General features: G+C 38.2%; 2 protein-coding genes across 2 annotated transcripts; one reads left to right on the top strand and one right to left on the bottom strand.

The window, feature by feature from the left end:
* Positions 1–884: 884 nt before the first annotated feature.
* On the bottom strand, positions 885–3,942 carry LOC147759404 (uncharacterized). The gene is made up of 5 exons (XM_086997439.1): positions 3,003–3,942; positions 2,724–2,878; positions 2,034–2,147; positions 1,630–1,820; positions 885–1,434 (listed from the first exon to the last, which is right to left on the bottom strand). The coding sequence occupies exons 1-5, from the start codon at positions 3,940–3,942 to the stop codon at positions 885–887; spliced, it is 1,950 nt and encodes a 649-aa protein (XP_086853565.1).
* A 3,386-nt stretch (positions 3,943–7,328) lies between these two features.
* On the top strand, positions 7,329–19,036 carry LOC106170938 (leukocyte elastase inhibitor-like). Its single transcript, XM_013551004.2, has 2 exons — positions 7,329–7,517; positions 16,337–19,036. Exons 1-2 carry the CDS (start codon positions 7,496–7,498, stop codon positions 17,602–17,604), a joined length of 1,290 nt encoding a protein of 429 aa, XP_013406458.2. The 5' UTR covers positions 7,329–7,495; the 3' UTR covers positions 17,605–19,036.
* Positions 19,037–21,955: the final 2,919 nt, after the last annotated feature.

Raw genomic sequence — 21,955 nt, 5'->3', positions numbered from 1 at the left:
TACGCCAAACTTTCCTATATTGGAAAGGTGTCCCTAATATTGTTCCATTTCCACTAACATAGACTTTGCATTTGTAGTGATAGGTGAAAATCTGCCTTGTGACTTAGCAGCCTGTTGTGTCTGCTTCTGGCTGTGTACTGTTATCTCTGCGTTGACTCATTTCTTCATGTTTATCACTTCCTCTACATATATGTTTCAGTTTGCTGACTACAAAAACCACCGTGCACTATTAGGGCTGATGAAATGTGCATCCAGGACTTTACTGAAGATCTCAAGTGTCAACCAGACTGAGTTGGTGATCTTCTGTGACTGCTATAATGTCTGTCATTCTGGTTGTACATGTAGCAGTGAAGAAAGCTGACTGGGATGCCACTATGTTCAGCCTGGAGACCTTGGACTTCTTTACCAAACAGGGAGTTATGCATTGTGCCAAAAGTTTGCAGATATCTGAAACTAAATTAGAACTCTGTGTTAGTCATGCACATTTTTAAAGTACTATAATGGCAGAGTACAACTAATTCTGTATGAGAAATCAGTTTCAATACTACATCTTTATTTTTAACTATGACTATGTGAAACATTGGTTTTTAAATGTGTATTATAGAATAACCCATAGCATAACATGAGCAAGAGATGTAAATAAATCGAGTATGTAGACAAGGAAAAGTTACCATTATTATAAACAAGTTGAAATACTATTGCAGTGATCATTTTACCTTTAAATATTATGAGTCCAAGAGGATGCACATGATATTGAACAATGGGTCCCTGCCGATTGTGATGGGTCCCTGTCATTTTGAACAATAAAGGTTACCACAAAACTAACAATTTGTTACTTTTATTTTTTCAAGTTTCTTTATTTAAGCAACATGACAGTGACAAGTTTACTTCAGTTCATATATACGCCTTTCCTTGTCCTTTTGCCACAAATCAATAGCCAACTGATAGTCAACAGACTTAGCCATTTTAACCAGCATCAATTTGTGCTGGGTTTCAACATTAAGACGACATCTGTCCTTTGTCAATATACTATTTTGACATGAAAAACCCCTCTCGCATCCTGCTGTGTGAACTGCAGAGGTCAACCCTAGCTGTGCTAGAAGAAGAAGATTGGGAAGATCAGCTTTATGATAAGTGGAAATCAACTGCCATAGATTAACTATTGAATCCCTTGGGTACTTTTCAGCAATAACCATTTCTTTCACAAATGACCATTCTGACAAACACTTCTGTGAATCAATTAATGGAGGAGATGTATTTTCACAGGTGTTTTTGTCACTGTCCTTCCATGTCACTGTCTGGCTGCTTCCATAGTAGGCTACTAGCTTAGAGATTTCCTCGTTTCCATAACTGTCTCTCTCTTCCTTGGACAGAACACTTATGGGTCTCATTCCAAGCACAGAGAACGCAAACAACATCCCATCCTCAGGGAACCTAAAACAATGATTATTGACTCAGACAATTGTCCAATAGAATTGGATTGATAGATTAAGAATAAAATTTGACAGAACCTTATATAATGTTTCTCTTTATATGATGGACAAAAAAAAAACTACTTATTTTATGTTTTCATTTTTTATCATTTTAAGTACAGGAAGATTGTGAACTCGTAATAGTAACCGCAATAACCTCTTCTTTATGTTTTCTGCAAGTGCATCCACAAATGTGTCAGTTAGTTTCTGAAGGTTGAAATTGCTAGTGACTGTGATGTGATGACCCTTGTAGCTTGTCCCTGTGAGATCCTCCCTAAGCTGATTTAGATATGGTGTATCAAGCTTCTTCACTTTCTGGAGATCACTCAAACACAGGTCCAACTTGACCTATAGTAATGATAAAAAAATACAAAATATTTTAACTTGTTTCCATCTTGCAAAACAGATTAGACAAATTATTTAAGGTATTTACTGTATTTATATTCTATATACACCCAATGAACCATGTCTATCAATTTAAGGATTACATCAAAATCTGTGTAAAAATTATTGATTTAAATCAAAGTAAATAGAAATATAAACAAACTGCATTGTATTTACCTTCACAAGAGCAACATCAACATTTTCTGTTTGGAAGAACTGTGATAACTGGGTAACAGGCAGCATGGCATCTAACATCATGTGTGTCACAGACAAGAACTTGCTTGTACCAATCTGAAAAAAAAGTATTATTTCTTTACAAAATTTTGATTATTTAATACAAACTTTTGACTTTTTAGGACTATTTTTCCCTTGGAAAAGATTTCTCATTGTTTTCAGTTTTGCTTTTCATTGATAAAATGTAAGGGGAGTGACCTGAAAGTTTTAGGTTGAACTTATTCAATTTATTAAAACATGTAAAATTACCTTTTTGAGTAAGCCAACAGCTTTTGCATCTTTGCAATCACTACAAGTTTCTGTAAAAAATGTCAGCAAACTATCCAGAGTCCGATACACTGCTGTAAGTGCATTGAAATACGACAGCCACCTGACTGAGTGGATTTCCTTAATGGACAGCAGTGGGTCATCAAGAATAGCTTGTATATCCCTCAATCTTGCCTCGCGTTTGCTGCTTCCCTTTAAAGTAAATGATAGAAATAGTTCCCCACTTAAAAAATAAACACGAAAATAAATGTTTTATGCGATATGTATTCTTTCTCAGTTCACTTGATTTTGCACAAATTGTATGAATATTGGAAAAGAAAAGTTACCTGGTTAATTTTATTAATTTTATACTTGGTTGATAATTACCTTAAAGTAATAGAATAAATCGGTCAAGACTTGTTGGTGTTCTTTCAGGTGAGGAATATTTTCAGAAGCCTGGGATGAACATAGGGCCAGTCTATGGGCAATACAATGAATGTTTGTCATGTGTGGATTTTGCCTTCTTAGTATTGCAGCTGTGCCTAAATTAAATACAAATTAGGAATAATTTATTAAGGAAAAATGAAAAAATTTCCAAAACATGTAACATCTTATTAATTTAACAAAGCTATTCATTTTGACTCAAAATTATTTATAATTACTTACCATTCACTTTGCCTGTCATGACAGATGCTCCATCAGATCCAAAGCTCATTATCTTCTGTGGTAGTATTCCTCTTTTGGAAGCTTCTTCCAGTACTATGCCTGCAATTCCCTTCCCAGTAGTGTCAGTGCATTCAACATTACACAAGTAATGTGTTGATGGCATCATCTCATCAGAAATTATTTGAGTGTATATCACAAGCCTTTTCTTGTTTGATAAATCAGTACTTTCATCAGCCAATAGGGTGACAACTGGAGATTTTTGCAACTTGTCCAGTATATCTCTTTCAACACTATTTGCAAGGCATTCCAGCAGTTCTGTTGCAGTATAATATGAGTCGTAATTAATTTTGCCTTTCTGTAGCACAGTAATATCTGGCACACCCACATCGTGGAGCAAGTTTAGCATTGATTTATATTTTGTGAACGGAATGTCTTCACGAGCCATCCAATTAACACATTTTAATAGTGCAAGAACGGCTTTACTTTTGGATTTTATAACTTTTTTCTCACAAGATTGAAAGTTCTGTTGCAGCACTGGTGTTTCTATTGCTAATTTGTGATCTGACAAGGCTGCGTGTCTCACAAGGGTAGAGTTTTGATAATTTCTGTTCTGAGCATTTTTCACCATCCCATTACGTTTATTTGCCGATGTACATGCATCACAATACATGAAATCAGTCCCATCCTCATTTTTGTGATACTTTAACCAAGCATAGAGCTTTGTCCAGTGTTGTTTGAAGGAACGCATTTTCCTTTTTGACTCCGTTTTTGCCTCCGTCAAACATTCATCCGCGTCACTCTCACTCTCAGCCTCAACGGCAGTCACAGCAATTACTGTCTCAGAAGTTTTCTCTAACTCGGCTTGACTCTGTCTCACCTTAAATAAATTCAATATTGTCTGTTGGCCACTGTCTATTAATACTTGCTTTTTCGGCGGCATAGTCGGATGGTCGCTGAGCAGACGAACACGATGCGCAAAATCTATTTTAGTCGAAAATAGGTCAAGTGGAGTGTGCAAAGCAGACGAACAGTTTTGCCATTACTAACGATTGATATTATTGGCTATTTGATGCGTAAACAGCCAATCAGCTGGCATTTCACACTTACAGTCTAACCGGAAGCTATTGTAACATTCAATACAACAACGGGAAAACGAACATGATAAACCTACTTTAGTGACTAGTATTTTATGCGAATCAGCGATGCATATGGACAGGTTATTTACGAATCTCACACAATTTAAAATCTTTGCGTCCATGTGGACGCATATGCTATAAAACTCTGCGTCTACAGTAAAAATTGTGCGTCAGGGACGCGGGACGCAGAGGTAAAATGATCACTGCTATTGTGATAATTTTCACCCCCTTTTAATAAAATGACTGCACCAATAGTATTCTATGGGTCAGATTTATGGGGCTTCGAACTGTGTGAACCGGTGCTGATATTATTTTGAAGGAAAATTTAAAGCAATAATAACTCTTCCTTTGAGATTCAATATTCCGCAAGGAATACATTGTAAACAACGCATGGAAATATATTCTATTGCATTTTACCACTAAAACGGCCGTTATTGTAGTAAAACTAAAATCTGTGCTTGTCAATAGGGCTTTGATGCCTTTCTTCCCGGTCGTTAAGGCATCCGTTGCCAATGACGTTAGGGCGCCACGCGAATTCTCGCGTTCATTCGAGACCAAAATCACTTCTGGCGCCAAAAGCCTGATGCAATAGCAGACGTAAGTTGCGAGTTTTTGTACAGTGCGTCGGATAAAGGAAAGCCCAGAATAGCACAGATAGCACACATTGTAGATATATATGCATTTTGAGCAATAAGACGAATATATCTTATGAGTCTTATATTATTGTTATGGTGTTGTTGCTGTCTGCTTTTCCCGCGGTTTTAAGTAGGCCACCAGAAACTATCGCTTGATATCGCGTGACTATGCAATGTCACTGTCAGAGAGGGCTCAAAAAAAAAAAAAAAAAAAAAAAAAAAAAAAAAAAAAAAAAAACCTGGACTAACTTTGAATGCAGGAATGGGGTCACTGACCATTGGTAAGTACGAGAAAAAATTGCCGTTTACTCCAGGAAAATCCAACTTTTGGCCAAAACAAAGAGTTATTATGACTTTAAGGTGTAAAATGAAGCACTTCTGAATTAGCTATCTTGGGTGATCGCATCAGATAACCCATGGTATGCAGCTAAGAGTACAAGATAAAAAAATAATAATAAATAAAATAAATAAATTTAAAAAATAATAATAAGATAAAAAAAAATTGGAATAAACTGAGGAGAATATAGCAAACTATAAAATGCTCTTGAAGTTAGATGAGGCATGATGTATTACATGGACAACAAAAACATTTTTATATAGTTTTGGAAGTGTGTGGTATAATTAAGGCGCAGGAAATAATTTATTTTTGGATTCCTTGAACATTAGCCTGTAAGACTACAATGTTTAAAAATGTATTAAACAATTGCAAAATACCTCTAAACTGAAATCATTGTATTTTCTAAATGTTTCAGCTGAAGATGCTTTATGTATTTGTATCTGATTTCTCTAAATTTCACTGTTCTTATCATATACTGATTATTGATCAAAGTAGACACGAAAACATTCCATAGAAAGATAAAATATTTTATATGTAGGTCACGAGTAAAATTAATTTGCTGTTAATGTTATTATGTATGCAGTAACAGCTGTTATTGCTACTATAACTGATACATAATTGGTACTTTGTAATTTGATAAAAGCCTTGAAATACTGAAATATATATATATTCTATAACAATGTACCTTTTGAAGTGCCCTTTTGCAATTTTATACTACTGTATGTCAATGAAATGCTGGATGCAGCTTTTCCAGGGATTGCTCCTCTAAATGTGAGGTTTGAGTCACCTGAAGTAGCAAAATTTACAAAGCACTGTCAACAAATTATTTTTGTATTTGTATCATGTTTCATTATAATGTAAATAATAAAAATAATAATATATATTTATTTGCAACTTAAAAAAGTTGGATTTTTAAATAAAAACAAATAGTCGTGAGATGCACAATCTTAAAATATACTTGTAAGTGTTAAAATGATTCGATACACATTAAAAATTCATAAAAAACTTAGTTCTTAAAATTTGATAAAGCCCATGGGATAAAAGTTTTTGATGATCGTACAGTCCTCAATTTTGGCACAGTGTACTTATAAACCCGGCGCAAAGTGTAGGAACTTCATTTATCTCTGGTAGCAAATGATGGATTTTGTGTCCTTCAGAGTACATGTTATGCAATAATGTTTTAGATTGTTCATCTCTTCTACAAGCAAGAGTGATAAGTTTACATGTTTCAAGTGCCCCATCGTAGGACAGCACTGGGAATATAATCTTACATGCTCTAATCTGGATGGATTCAATTTTATCAATTTGTTGTTGTGTAAGACCTGGGTGCCACACCTGACATGCATATTCTAATGTAGGTCTGATTACTGATGTATAAAAGCTTACAAGTTCATTGGTTGGAATACCCGCTCTTTTCAGAAGCTTAAGATTGTGTAGCCTTTTGCTTGCTTTTTTACAAATATCACAGATGTGACCTTCCCAGCTCAAATCACTACTGATCCTAACCCCTGAGAAGACAACAGACCCCACTCTCTCAATCCTTTGATTATCTACTAGCAAGGGTGTAGTTTTGTGTCCTTTTTTTGGAGAAATCAAATATGATCAAATACACAATATCTAATGAAAAGGAATGTATTCTATCGATTTCCATGTAACTATACATTGTTTGAATATAATATTTTTTCAAACAAAAAAAAAAAAAAAACAAAAAAAAAACAAAAAAAAAAAAAATCAGATTATTATTTTTATTTTTTCCAACAGACCAGGGTGGTGCTACTGGTTGCGTGGTGCACTGTAAGGCGAGTTACAGCTCACTGTTCAGATATCTCTTCAAGATCATCCTGTAGGCAGAAGATTTACTTAAAATTTGGGAAAAAATAACTTTCAAAAAATTCAAAACTTTAATGATAATAAATGTGAGTAGGAGAGAACTTTATAAGTTGATTTAATATCGGTAGAAAAAATATTGGGTCGCTTTTTCCTTGGCAGGAAAATTGCTGGCAGCCTTGTATTAGTTGTAAACATCTATTAAATATTTATCTATTTAATTGAAATATGTATTTCACTTGGGATAACAATTACGGAAAAAGCCGATTGAGATGGTAACTTTCTCGTCTTCACTTCAGCATTGCTTTAGATGTGCCGGTGTTTTAGTGTAATTGTGTTATGACGTCATCACTTCATGCGGTCGTCCAATGATATTTGAGAATCCAACTGCATTTTCTTTCGTTGTTAGTAATGAGTAATAACTTGCCATCGATAAACTCTATTAGTTGTTCCGGGTTCAAGAAAAAGCCAAAGGCGAAGGGACACTTCTATCAGTGTTATTTTCCAATCAGAAAGTAGTGCAACAGCGGTCAAGTTCTTCACACATAGAAAGCAACTATGATTGTCGTCAAGTTAGTGGGTAAGAATACATTTTAGCATGTGGTATGGCTGTCGTTGTTTTCTGTTCGGACAGTCGGTCATCCGGGCACTTTACCTTAGCAACCGGCATTTGGGGTAACGCTACCCATGCAAACATAGCGGATCGCATTGACTTCTATGTAAAAGTTGGCAGACTTTGTGCGAAGATATCATACTTCACAGTGCTTGGCCACTTGTGTCAGTGAGGATGAGTTATTTACCTGGGTTTCCTTTACAGGCCTTTGTAATTAGCCGTTGCACACCTGTTTGCACGGGTAGCGTTAGCCCAAATGCCGGTTGCTAAGACGTGTGGCGTCCCTATGTTCACTATTTTATATAGAACTTTATCTTATTTATTACATAAATAAATATTATTACATAATTCGTTCTATGAATCCATTTGACTGCGGATACATAGGTGAAGACGTAATGTGCGTAAATCCCCAAGTGTTTGTGAAGTTTTTGAATTCTTCAGACGAAAACTGAGCTCCATTGTCAGTTTTAAGAATCTCAGGGATGCCATGCTCCTCGAATATGCTCTTTAAGTGTGCAATTGCACTGCCTGGTGATGTACTTGTGAGTTTTCGCACTAAAAGATATTTGCTGTACAGGGCTCCGTATCTCAAAAGGTTCGCTATGTTGCGCACGAGCGTTGTCTCGATTCCATAACCGATTCTATTGCGAGATACGGGGCCATGAAATCGAGACGCACTTGCACGTGCGCAAGTGTCTCGATTCCATGGCCCCGTATTTCGAAATAGAATCGGTTATGGAATCGAGACACAGGTCTCTGAGACTGGTTGTAAGTTGAGACATATGGGTAGTGTATCTGCTTAGATAATTTACCATTCCAAGGAATGTTTGTAGCTCGGATACATTTCTCGGTTCATTCATTACATTAATGGCTTCTACCTTTGCTGGGTCTGGTTTTAGCCCGTCTTTTCCTATAATATGACCGAAGAATGGAATTTCTTCCTTTCTAAGAATCATCTTGTCTTCATTAAAGCGTATCCCCTTTCTTCTGGCTGTATCTAATACTACGCGCAGAGTTGCGTCGTGGTCAGACCCGTCTTCCTGTCAACCTGCTATGATAAGATCGTCGGCGATTCCGGTACACCCTGGAATCTCTTTGAAGACTTCTTCAATCTTGGCCTTCAATCTTTCCAATATCCACTCCGAAGGTCAAGTATACTGAGATAATGCGCGCCACTCAGTTGAGGTAGGACGTCATCAAGTGTTGATGTGTAGTGGTGTGGACGTTTAATTGCCGTATTTAGTCTTTTGGATCTAGGCAGAGACGTATTTTTCGATTGGGTTTGGTTACATATACACACGAGTTTACCCATTTCCTTGGTTGTGTGACAGGTGACAGGATCCCTTGCTCAACGAGAGAGTCCAACTCCTCCTTGAGTGCTGGCTGCAATGCAATAGGTACACGCCGTGGTGGGTGACAACAGGAGAAACAGTGGGGTCAATATTTATGTGATATTCCCCACCTGATTTCCCGATACCTTCAAAGACATCCTTATACTCTGATACCGGTAGTATGGACTGTCTTGTCACTGTATTTATGTTCAGAGTAACAAGTCCCAGTTTCTGACTGGTTTCCATTCCTAGTATAACTGGTCCTTCACAGTCCACAATATAACTGTCTGAGGTCACCATGACCTTGTCATTTGTGAATGTCAATGTTGCTATTCCACATACTGGTAACTTACTGCCACCATATGCAGTAATCGTGTCATTTGTAGGCTTTGGTGGTTGCTTAATTGCACGTTTTTTGAAAGAAGACAGTGCAATGTGTTACATTTCCCTCAGCACCAGTGTCTATTTTGCAACGTAATGTTGAAGTAGAGTTCCCAACTTTAACTTCAATGTCAGTAAATGGCTTGACTGGGGACTACATATATAGAGTCAAAGTATACACTGCTACTGTCACTTTCATTTGCTACTGAATGCACAGTTTTACTATGGGTCGGTGCATTTATTGTTTTTGTTCTACATACCTTTTTCCAGTGATCTGGCTTGCCACATTTGAGACAAATTGTGTCTTTAGCTGGGCACTGTTGAAAACCATGTTGATTTCCACACTTACCACATTCTTGCAGTGGTGGTCGTGAGCGTTGTTTGCTTTTTGACTTTGACTGAGTTTGCTGGCGAGGAGTGCAATGTTGTGGCTGTCTGTAACGCGGTCTCCCTCTTTGACTGTTGCCACTTGGTCGTAGTGCATGAATTTCCTTTGCTGATGTACTGTGAAGATCCTCAATCTGTTTCTTAGTTGCTTCCTCTGTTCGTGCAATGACAAGAGACTGATCTAGTGTCAAATTTTCCTCTCTTTGTAATAATTTCGCCTGAATTCGCTCTGAGTTAGTGCCAAAAATAGGAGTGTCAATTATGTGTTGTTCAACATCGGTATATTTGCATCCATTTGCCACGAGTCTGATTCGTCTGACAAAGGAATCAATGCTCTCACCTGCTTCTTGTCTGCATGCTCTAAGTTTAAATCTCTGAATTCGAAAGTTACTCTTGGGCCTCGTGTATTCTTCCAACTTTTGCCAACACGAGGTCAATACGTCTGGATCATCAATGTTAAGAGTTTTCACAATTTCGCGGCCTTTATCTCCAATCTAAAGGAGAAGAAATTTCACTTGTCTTCTTCTGACACAGCATCTAAAGGTCCTTCAAATATCAATTCACACTTTCCCTTGAAAAGTTTGAACGTACGCGGTAAGTCAATGGATCCAATGTAGATCCCGATTCTTACACCATGTCGTAGTTTTCTGTTTGTTATGTTCACTATTTTATATAGAAGTCTAATTTATTTATTACATAATATCCAGCCACATGTGGACATGTTGGCTATCTGGTAGAGAAGGGACAATACATTGTGGGAGATATGTTAATTTTGTTAACTACCTTTACAATATGCAACAATGGCAAAATCACTTGGAATGCGAATTAAACAACCGAATGTTCTATCTGTCACTCATCGTGCATTTATACATGTACAGTGTAAACGTTAATCTCATGTTGATCTCGGTCCCAGTTTAGTATGGACCAGACTGTGTGTATGTGGAACAACGCAACGTTCACATGTTCAATAAACACTGAACTTTATTCAACACCTAACCATTACTACTAATGCATCATGGGAACGGACCACAATGTCAGAGGTCACGGTCTCAACTAACACAATCATCAACATCCCCCCTTCTTTATAAAAGAAAATATGCTCTACAAAGGACAAAGTGAGCTAAGAGGAGATATAACAAGTTCACAATACAAATACTGTTGCCCAATCAAAATATGATCTGTCTGGTGCTCAGATCTAGATCCATACTGATCAAAGTCAATGCAAGTGTAACCAGTGTTTGACGGTCATTTATGGCAATGCATTTCCTTAATACAACTCCAGAATAAACAGTTCTCCATTCCACAATAGAAAAGTCTATGAATATAATAGTTTTTTGCAAACAATCTGCCAGTGTTCCTTTTCAGTCGTTGAACACGTAAACATACATTAAACTTTAAGTAACATTGTCCTTTAAAGATTCAAATATCAAACATTTGAATGTAAGTGAACAAGAAAATCACAACTGTTCTGATAATGTCAATGAAAACAATGCACAAATTTGCATACAAGAACAAGGAAATCCAGTGATTCCTGAAACAAATTACAGTCCATGTAAACAGTCCTTAGAAAATGTCTTATCATGTTTACAGCAATTTCACTTGTAAACTACATAGTCCTTAAGATAATTGGGCTTTCTGCACTCACGTTTTGGTCTTATGGTTTGTGGAATTTCATTTCCAGTCTTAATAGAATCTGCAGATTCCACAGTTTTTGTTTCAGTCAGTTCATTAGCATTCGCAGTACTGTGATAATTCTCACACTGTTTTGCAACATTGTCACTTGGAGTATACATAGGATTCTGACAGTCCTGTAGTTTTCCACTAGTTGGAAATTCACTGTTCATTATACGTGATGGAGATTTATCACGAATGTAGGGTTCAATTTTCGTTGGACGAATGTGTATTCTATTCCTTCTATAGGTAGCTCCATCCTGGGCTTTGACCTGGTAACTATGTTCATCACATGTGTCCAATACTTTTCCTAAAATCCATTGTTGATTTTGTTTTTGTTCAAAGTATACATTTTGACCTATTTTGAGCTTGGGCAGGTCACGCGCACTCTTATCATGGTATTTCTTCACAGATTTGTTTCTTTTGTTGATCTTTTCTAACACCTGAGGATCCTTGCTTTTCTTAGCAACTGACGGTAAGAATGTACGTCCTGGCTTTCCAAACACCATTTGGTATGGGCTCAGCCCAGTTTCTTGTCTTGGTACATTTCTTAGTTCTAATAGAGCTTCAAACTGATCCTCATTGTTTTTAACGCATTTCTACATAAGGTGTTTTACAGTTTTTACTGCCGATTCAGCCTTTCCGTTTGCTCTTGGGTAGTGTGGGCTTGATTTTATGTGTCTTATACCCCATTTCTTCGTGAATTGGTCAAACACACTTGACGCAAACTGCGGCCCACCATCGGATACCAAGGTGATCGGGACACCATATCTCGCAAAATGCTTCTTCAGAATCGCGATAACCACATTGGAAGTAGTAGTGTTCAGATAGTCTACTTCTATAAAGTTGCTGTAATAATCAACTGTCACAAGGTAATTTCTACCTTTGCTTTCAAACAAATCTAAACCAACTTTCTGCCATGCACTTGTTCCTCGGTCATGCTGATTAAGAAGGTTTTTACTGGTTCTTGGCTTCATTTCTTGACATGCCTCACAGTTATCAGCCAACTGTTTAATCTCAGCATTCATGCTCGGCCAATATACTGTTCCTCTGGCTCTTCTTGTCATTGAGTCATAGCCACAGTGTGATTTGTGCAATCTTTTCTTAATATCTGCACGCATTGATTTAGGAATGACTGCAGCTTCCCCTTTAACAATTATGCCTTCATACAAGCTAAGTGTGTCTCTTATATCATAATATGGCTTACACACATCTGGTGTACTCACTTTTGACTCTGGCCAACCATTTTCAATAAGTTCACTAAGAACTTGCATGTCCTCATCAGCTAAGGTTGCATCACGAATTTCAATCAATCTTGCATCGGAGATGTCTTCATTCACTCTGATGTCCATGATTCTAGGTCGGTGCTCTAGGTCATCCATCAAATGTGCTCTACTTAGACAGTCTGCAATGATGAGTGAGGTTCCCTTTACAAAGTGAAATTTGAAGTCATATCGATATAGTCTCATCATGATGTCTTGTAGACGCTTGGGAGCACTGCTGAGGGGTTTACGTAGGATAGAGTCCAATGGTTTGTGGTCGTTTTCAATTATCACCTTCCGTCCATAGGTATATTGATCAAAACGCTCTAAACCATACAAGATAGCGAGTGCTTCCTTCTCAATCTGGGCCCACTTCCTTTCTGATACTGTAAGTGATCTCGAGGCATACTCCACTGGCTTGCCTTCTTGTAACAGCACAGCACCCAATCCATGTTGGCTGCTATCCACTTGGAGTCGAACTTCCTTCTCAGGATTGAAATATGCCAGCAATGGTGCTTTAGTTAGGCTTTCTTTCACTGTGTTGAGTGCCATTTCACATTGCTTAGTCCACTGAAATGGTACGTCTTTTCTAGTAAGCTCTCTGATCGGCTCCATCATGCCTGAGAGGTCTGGTAAGAAGCGCGATAGGTATTGCACCATGTGCACAAACGCTTGACACTGCTCACATCAGTGGGTGATGGCATATCAATTATGGCTTTCACTTTGACTGCGTCAACCTTTACTCCATCTTTAGAGATTTTATGTCCATGGAAAGTGATCTCCGTTAGGCCCGTTTTCTGTTTCTCTTCATTGAGAACTATGTTTCTTTCAGCACACCTCTGTTTCAGTATGCTCAGCTTCTTTTCATTGTCTGCTTTAGCTTCTGCTTCTGTATCACCCTGTCCCGCGATAATGATATCATCTACAACACAGAATATTCCATCTATGTCACTCAGGGCTTCATCTAATTTCCTTTGAAATATTTCACTCGAGACTTTTAGACCAAACGGCAGTCTGGACCACCTAAAGCGACCATACGGTGTTATCATTGTCGTGTATTTGCTTGACTCCTCGTCCAGGCGGACATGATAAAACGCCTCTTTAACATCCAGTTGTGAAAATATTTTAGCATTGTTCAATTCTGGCAGTATGTCATCTAATACTGGCAGTCTATAGTGCTCTCTCATCAGCGCTGTATTAAGAGGTTGTGGATCAATGCACACTCTAATTTTTCCATTAGGCTTCTGCACAATAGCCATCTGACTAACCCATGGTGTAGGCTCAGTCACTGGTATCAGTATTTGTCGCTCTACTAGGGAATCCAACTCTGCTTTGACACGGTCCTTCAGGGCAATTGGAATCTTGCGACATGGCAATGCTCTGGGTTTCACATCAGGGTCAAGTGTGAGGGTTGCATCACCAAGGTCACCCGGTGCATTCTGCTTAGATCCCACTACTTTGGCAATAAACTTGTTTTTATTCACAGCAACAAGACCAAGTTTCTGAATAGCGCTCAGTCCTAGGATAGGCTGTAATTTATTGGAGACAACTACAAAGTGCACCATTTCACTGTCACCAGTCCTTGGGTTGTGTACTAGTAAGTCAGCTTCTCCAAGGGGTTTGAGTGTAGACTCATTAAACATGTGTAAAGTCATAGAGGATGCATGAGCCTGTGATCTTTTGACATATCTCTGATTGATAATGTTCACATCTGCTCCACTGTCCAATTGGAAATGTACATCACAGTCATTTACAGTCATTTGAGCTGTCAAAATATCAGTTTTTCTGTGCTTATTTACAGAGTTCACAGAATTGAGCCAACTATTTTCTTCTGCACAAGTTTCTTCCCCTGTGACGATACGCACCTTTTTACACACTACTTTGAAATGGTTCCTACCTTTGCAGCCATTGCAGGTTTTCCCCCAAGCTGGACAATCTTCCTTTCTCATATTGTGCTTGGTGTTGCAATATTTACAGAGTTTAACCTGATGTGGCTTACTGTTCTTGGCCTGCAGAGGTTTATCTTGCCTTCGCTTCTGTGGAGGTTTAGTTTGCTGGAGCTTGTTAACACTTGTCTGTGCCTGGGACATTTGCTTTGCTTGATTATTAGCTTTCTGGTAGGAGTGGCAGATTTTAATGCATTTCCTGAGATCAAGGTCACCCTCTCTCAATAACAGTTGTTGCAGCTTGCCACTGGTACTGATACTATTTTGTCCCTTATCATTCGGTCCTCCATTTGGCCAAAATAACATGAAGCTGCTCTGCTTTTCAGCTCAGTTACATACTGATCAATTGGTTCCACATACGGAGTAGTCCAGAATCTGTGTGATTCTACCACTTCATTTATGAGGGGGTTGCAGTACTCTTCAATCTTTCTCAGAACTTCGTCTGGGTCATTTGGGTCGCTATCAACCCCATTCAAAGTGATCATATGCTTTGAGTAGTGATTCACCGCCACAGTTAATAATGGTTGCTACTTGAATTTCTTTCTCCATTTTCTTTATACCACTAGCTAGTAAGTATATTTCAATCTGTCTCTTCCAAGCTTTAAAGTTTTCGGGTACGTTACCGGTTTGCAAGTTAAGCTCTGGCGGGAGACGCAAATTGGTATTAACGTGGAGAAATGGAGCTGCCGGATCGGCCTCGTTGCTTCCAGTCGCCATTTTCTCAGTAGACAGACCACGTGGAACGGCAAAGTTAATATTCTTATGTTTAAGAGAATATTATCAATATCTATCACTCACTCAGTCAATGAAGATTGCTCTATTCTCCACCGCTGCCACCATGTTGATCTCGGTCCCAGTTTTGTATGGACAAGACTGTGTGTATGTGGAACAACGCAATATTCACATGTTCAATAAACACTAAACTTTATTCAACACCTAACCATTACTACTAATGCATCATGGGAACGGACCACAATGTCAGAGGTCACGGTCTCAACTAACACAATCATCAACAATCAAACTACTGGTGCAATGTATGTCTTTCACCGGTACATGTGCACGAACCTGTGCATGTAAGCAGGGTAGTTTCATAGGCCAAACTAGTAGTTACATGTACCGTGGTTAAAAAGTGCAAGAAATCTCATGAATTTTTTATATATAATTTTGTATTGCTGCCGTATAGTACTCTGCACCTTTGCCTCATATACATTGCTCTTATTCACTGACGAGACTTTTCCGACTTTTGTCGGAATTCCAACTTTTTCAGGGTCATTCGGGTCAATCTTGTGAATTGTGTACCCTGGATCCCCGGCCAATTATTCTTACTTTTTCAGTGAGGACTGGTTTCATCCCTGACAGTACACTTACCCTTAGCGTAAGCATGTAAGCCCGAAAACTGAGGCAAACTGTTCCCGACTTCTTTCTTGTTTCCAACATATAAACTTGTGTATGTATGTAGCATGAATCCCAAAACTTGTAATGCTGAAAGCTGAGACCAGGTGGCAACAAGTACATGTACACACACACACACACACACACACACACACATATATATATATATTGTGGAGGACCTACAGTAGGACGTGTGAGGGAATCTTCTGTCTGGCAGTTGTCAGTGTAGTCAGGTTCCTCAGTATTGCAGTTGTACATGTGCATAGAAAAATTACTAGTACTATAAGTTTAATGTTAATTAAGGGCTATCAATTTATCTTTTGTTTGAAACGCTCTGCACATAATTGAATAATTTTTCACTTATCTTAAAACCTACAAATTCGACATAATTGTTTACATATTTTCTTTCATTTCAGTTATCTTGACATTCCAGCTGGGAATTCTCCAACAGGGGGCAGCCGAAGACACAGGACAAGACAAAACTATGGCAACACAACAACAACAGCAACGACAAGATCTGTCCACGGACTTCTCTGTTCTAGCTGGAATAAACAATGAGTTTGCAACAGACATTTATCAGTTGCTTTCTAAGGATGCTCCCAGCAATGCAAATATCTTCATATCACCTTTCAGCATCCTTAGCGCCATGGCGATGACTTATGCTGGCAGTCGTAACGAGACCAAATTCCAAATGGACAGAGTCTTACGATTTGGCAAATACAGTGGGGAGGATCTTCACAGCTCCTTTCAGACTCTAAATTCAGCATTGTTTGGAAAGAAAGATAATTACACCTTAGAGTGTGCCAACAAGCTATTTGCCCAGAAAGGATATAATTTCCTGCAGGACTATTTGGCACTGACGAGATCTTTCTATGGGGCTGAACTTGAGGAGAAGGATTTTGCTGCCAAACCAGAAGAGGCCCGTCTTGAAATCAACCAATGGGTGGAAGAGCAGACAGCTCAGAAAATAAAAAGCCTGCTACCAGAGGGCTCTATTAATTCTTTGGTTGCCATGGTGCTGGTCAATGCAGTTTATTTCAAGGGAAACTGGGCCAGTCAATTTGATCCAAAGCAAACTCAGAAAGCACCATTCCAGCTGACCTCAACAAATAAGATACAAGTCGACATGATGTACCAAAAAAGTAAATTTCCACTTGGATATAGCACGGAGCTTGAGTGCCATATCCTGGAGATTCCATATGTCGGAAAGAACTTGAGCATGCTGATCTATCTTCCAGACAAAATCGATGGTCTGAAAGACTTGGAATCCAAGATGACTTTGAGCCTCCTAGAGACCACAGCCAGAGATCTTTTCTCAGAAACAGTAATGGTAAAATTACCCAAGTTTAAGCTCACAGAAGAGTATTGCCTCCATGAAAAGCTGGGCCAGATGGGAATGCCAGATTTGTTCACAGAAGGCGTGGCTGATTTATCTGGAATGGATGGTACCAGATTGTTGTTTTTATCCCAGGTGCATCATAAGGCTTTCATTGATGTCAACGAGGAAGGAACAGAGGCGGCGGCGGCAACAACAGTAACAACTGATTGTGCAATGCCAAGGGACATAACCTTTGTTGCTGATCACCCATTTTTGTTTTTCATCCGTGATAATATATCGGGCGCTGTGTTGTTTATGGGCAGGTTACAGATGCCTGCTGGTCCCTCTGTGAAGGATGAACTGTAGCAAGGTCACTTATTGCTGTTGAACTTTGGTTTTGCATGTACCTGTAACTCTGATGACAAAATGAGATTCAAAACAGTGGACTTACATTTTTTGCTGATTGTAAAATTTTGATAGATAACTGCTGGATGGATTCATTCTTTCATTTGCATCATGATTGTTAATTTCATTGCTCTTGTTACAATTAATTATACCAGTGATTTAATGTTGTGAAAGATTATATTAAAAAATACATAATTATCAGTGGTAGGATAGCTTTATTCTACAGTACATACTTGTGTACCAGATAGCATACTACTGGGCAGTAATTAATTTTATAGATTAAAGATCTAATTTTTGCCGATGACTGTAAACAAGTGATGTTTGCTTTATTATTTTCTGTTTACCTTGGGCCAGATAATACGGTTATTTCAGGACTTTATTACTGTACTCTGGTATTGTATTGTTATGTGCTGGTTCACTGCATACTGAATTGAATCACTCTTTTTCTGAAAAATGATATATATACTAGTAGATGTAGGTTGACTTAATGAAAAAAATCAGTTTTAGAGACAAATCATTTTTGCCTAGTGTATTCAGATTTTTAGACTTAATTCATATACACTGTAAAATACGGATTCATATTTATTCAGACTTATTCAGATTTCTCGAGAGAAAAGTGGAGTACGTAGGCACGTGGACAATCACTCGTGTCTCACCTAACACATCACACTTGTCTCACCGAACACAGGATGATTGTGTTCTTCTGCGTGTTCAGGGTGGTGGAATATCCGTCATAGTATGGTGCGGTTTCTCATACGATGAAAACTTGCCACTGTACGTCATTCAAGGAAGGTACCCTGGTCAACAATACAGAGACGAAATACCATTGGGGCGCATACAATTACACATTCAATCACATTCAGAAAGAAAAATAATTTTGGTGCAGGACAATGCGCCCATCCAGAAAGCACAGTCCGTGCAAGACGAGCTGCAACAGCACGGTATCCCACATTTGGATTGGCCTGCATATTTACCAATTCTCAATGTAATCGAACATACTTAGGATATGATTGACAGGGCAGTAAATGAGGGACAACCTCCAGTTAGAAACATTAAAGAGGTCCAGCAGGCAGTAAATGAAGAATGGAATCGGCTCCCAAAGCAAGATTTGCAGAATTTGGTGGTGGCAAGTTGCAGGAGACAATGAAAAGCTGTTGTTCAAAACCAGGGAAGGCACACCCGATATTTATTGCATAATAGACGATTAATCTTCTATTATCTACAGTCTTCTTTTATTAAAACTAATTCTTAGATGATTGAACTTTATTTTTTCATAATAAGCTGTTTTAATCAGCACGTACTTTTTTTACTGTGTGAGCATACTTTTTTGACACATTGTTTGGCATATTTTAGTAACGTTTGGTTAATAAAGTTATTTTGATTATTACAATAAGCTATGTGGTGTATTTCTTTAACCGAAATATTCAACTTGAATAAGTTATTTATAAAATATGAGAAAAATATGCATAATCCCACCAACAAATGAAATGATGATCATGATAAAAGAAACTTTTGAAAAAAAAACGGGGTGTTGCTTAACTTATGAGCATCAGTGTAACTACCGGTGTGAACGGAATGCAGGTCCGCCTGGAACCGAGGTCCTACGGACCACCCTTCCTTAGTATTAGTAGTCCTAATGGGACCTGCATTCCTGTTATAAATAGGGATAGGACTTCTATTCCTGGCGGACCTGCATTCCGTTTACAGCGAAATGGAGGTCCGCCCTATTTTTATGTCCGTCCCTTTATGTTACTACTAGGTAAAGGCCAGTGACATTAATAGTATGCTTTAGTGAGCATATATAATTACTCCGTAAAAGCGCCAAATTGCCGGTTCGTCTCTCTGGCGTAGTGGTTAGGCAGTGTAACAATATGAATCCAGAACAGTATCTTAAATTAATATGATGGTAGTTCGAATCCCTATAAAACTGAAATTGCGTTTTTAACTTTTGTGTGATTTTTATGTCTTTGTCATGTTTGCTGGTCATTTTACTTTGCCACGTCGGATAATTTTGATTGGTTACAGATGTCACGCGCTGTCTTGCACTACTATAAATACAGCACCGACCCAGAGTAATTCGAAGAACTGGCAAGTCGAATTATAAATAAGCTTTCATTTACAGTTACTTTTCATAATGTTCAAAATACACGCACTTTTCGATTACAGAGGCCATATTAGCTTACACACAGATATACATTTCCAAGACTGTAAGTCCGTCAGACCTATGCTCCTGGAATAAGTGTCCGGAGGACTAAGATTTCTGGGGCTGGTTTCACAAAGCAGTAGATAGTTAGCGATCGGTAGTTAGCCTATCGCTAGTTAGAGTGCCGTTTCACGAAGCAATCGCTAGTTCTCTCGCTCGTTATTGTCTCGTTGTTGCCTTGGATATTTAACGACTGGTCAGACCAGTCACTAACTCGAGTTTCATCGTACGCATGCGTAATGAGTGAAATAAAAAGGTTGCTTAGTTACCATTGTCTGTCGTTTGTCTTTGTATCCAATATGGCGGCTACCTTTCTTGCTATCCGTACCGCCAGACGGCAACGTAGACTACGACGTTTTCATGAAAGGCAGAATCTATTAGAATATACACACGATGATCAATTTACGAGAGGTTGCGCCTAGCTGTGACAAAAAGAGCGGCAAAAAGGTAGTGGAGATCCTTTACGACGACCTCAAAGCAGACGTTCTTATGCATTTCCAGCCACCAAAAATTGGAGAGTTAGTGCTTTCGTGACACTTTTACGCAAGAATTCCACTTCCGGCAGACGGTTTCGAGAGTACGGTGAGTAACGAGAGAACTAACGACCGAACTTTACGACTGAACTTAGCGATGAGTTAAGGACTGCTTCGTGAAACACCCCTCGAAAATCGCTAAGTTTGCTCGTTAGCGAGGTAGTTCAGTAGTTAGTTTTTCTAACTAACTACTGCTTTGTGAAACCGGCCCCTGGTATCTTAGGTCCGGAGGATTACAAGTTCTGAGATTTTACGTCCTGGGGACTACAATTTCTGAGATTTTATGTCGGGGGGACTAATATCTCTAGCATTTTTGGTCCGAGGACAAATACTTATTATTGCTTTTCTCCGTCAAACTTCACTTACAGAAGAAAAGGTCTGTCATTAATTTAAATTTATGAATATATATAATATTGTAATGATTATTTCAGATTGAACATGGCAAGCTATTTCATAAAGTTAATAAGAGGAAAGTGAAGGACGTCTCGGATGATGGACAATGCAGTAGTGATGATAGTCATGATGATGAACTTTGGCGAATAGTCGTTCAGTTAAAATTTGAAATAGTAAGTTTATTTAACACTGATTTCATTTACGTGGACGGTTTTTTCAATTTGTTTTAATTGACCTTTTTTTAAAAATATGACTCGTGATAGACATAATAAATTCAGTTCGGTGTTTTGATTAACATGTAGTTATCTCCGCTCACAGCTTATATCTACAGGTATATCATAACGGTAAATACCTGGCATCTATTATTATTCAAATTTATTTCGTTTTCATTTCGCCAAAAGGTCTGTTACTCTGATAGCGTGTTTGTTACCAACCAAAATCAAAAAGTTGTGTTTGGATTTTGAGTAGAAGTTAAGGTCAGGTTAGAAATGTGCTTCCCTAACAGTAATTAGATATTGGCGATGATGCTTTTATTAGTATATGTTTAGTTATTAGTAAAAGCACATGGGACGCATGCTTACTGATGACGAACATCAAGAGCTGAAACATGAATGTAAACAGTAAGTGTTTTTATCATTTTTTATTTATTTTATTTTCTCAATAATGTTCTGCGGTAAATCAAAGATTTTAACCGGCCACTAATCGTTTCTGCCAAATACATGTACTTGTATGTCAAAGAGCTTTAACGCTTAAAATACCATTTAAACAAAAGTTTCATAAAAAAAGTCATTATATGCTTCGGATCAATAATTTGTAGAAATGACGTCTCCCATAGTCAATTATTGTACTCGTAGGGGAGACCGGTGCTAGTTGGACCCCGGGGTAAGTTGGCCCCCCATCAAGTCTCTTTAATTAAATTACTTTAAGATGCTAAATTATTTCATTTGGACTCACTGCTGACGCTTTCTTAGCACTATTGGATACGGTCACTTTACAACGTGATGTGATCAATTATTTTACCCCATAATTACTTTGTCATAAATTGATGGGGGGCCCACTTACCCAACTAGCCCCGGTCTCCCCTATATATATTATTTATCGGTACACGTGTTTCGATTGACCTGATTTTCAAGATAACGATTTTCAAGATAATTTTTATTCATCGAAGACCATGATTGTATAA

The sequence above is a fragment of the Lingula anatina genome, chromosome 10 (genome assembly GCF_051362555.1).
Source record: "Lingula anatina isolate TDL-2025a chromosome 10, LinAna3.0, whole genome shotgun sequence".
In the NCBI taxonomy this organism is placed as follows: Eukaryota; Metazoa; Brachiopoda; class Lingulata; order Lingulida; family Lingulidae; genus Lingula; species Lingula anatina.
Note: the sequence above shows the minus strand (reverse complement) of the source record. Positions and strands in the feature narration are given on the sequence as shown.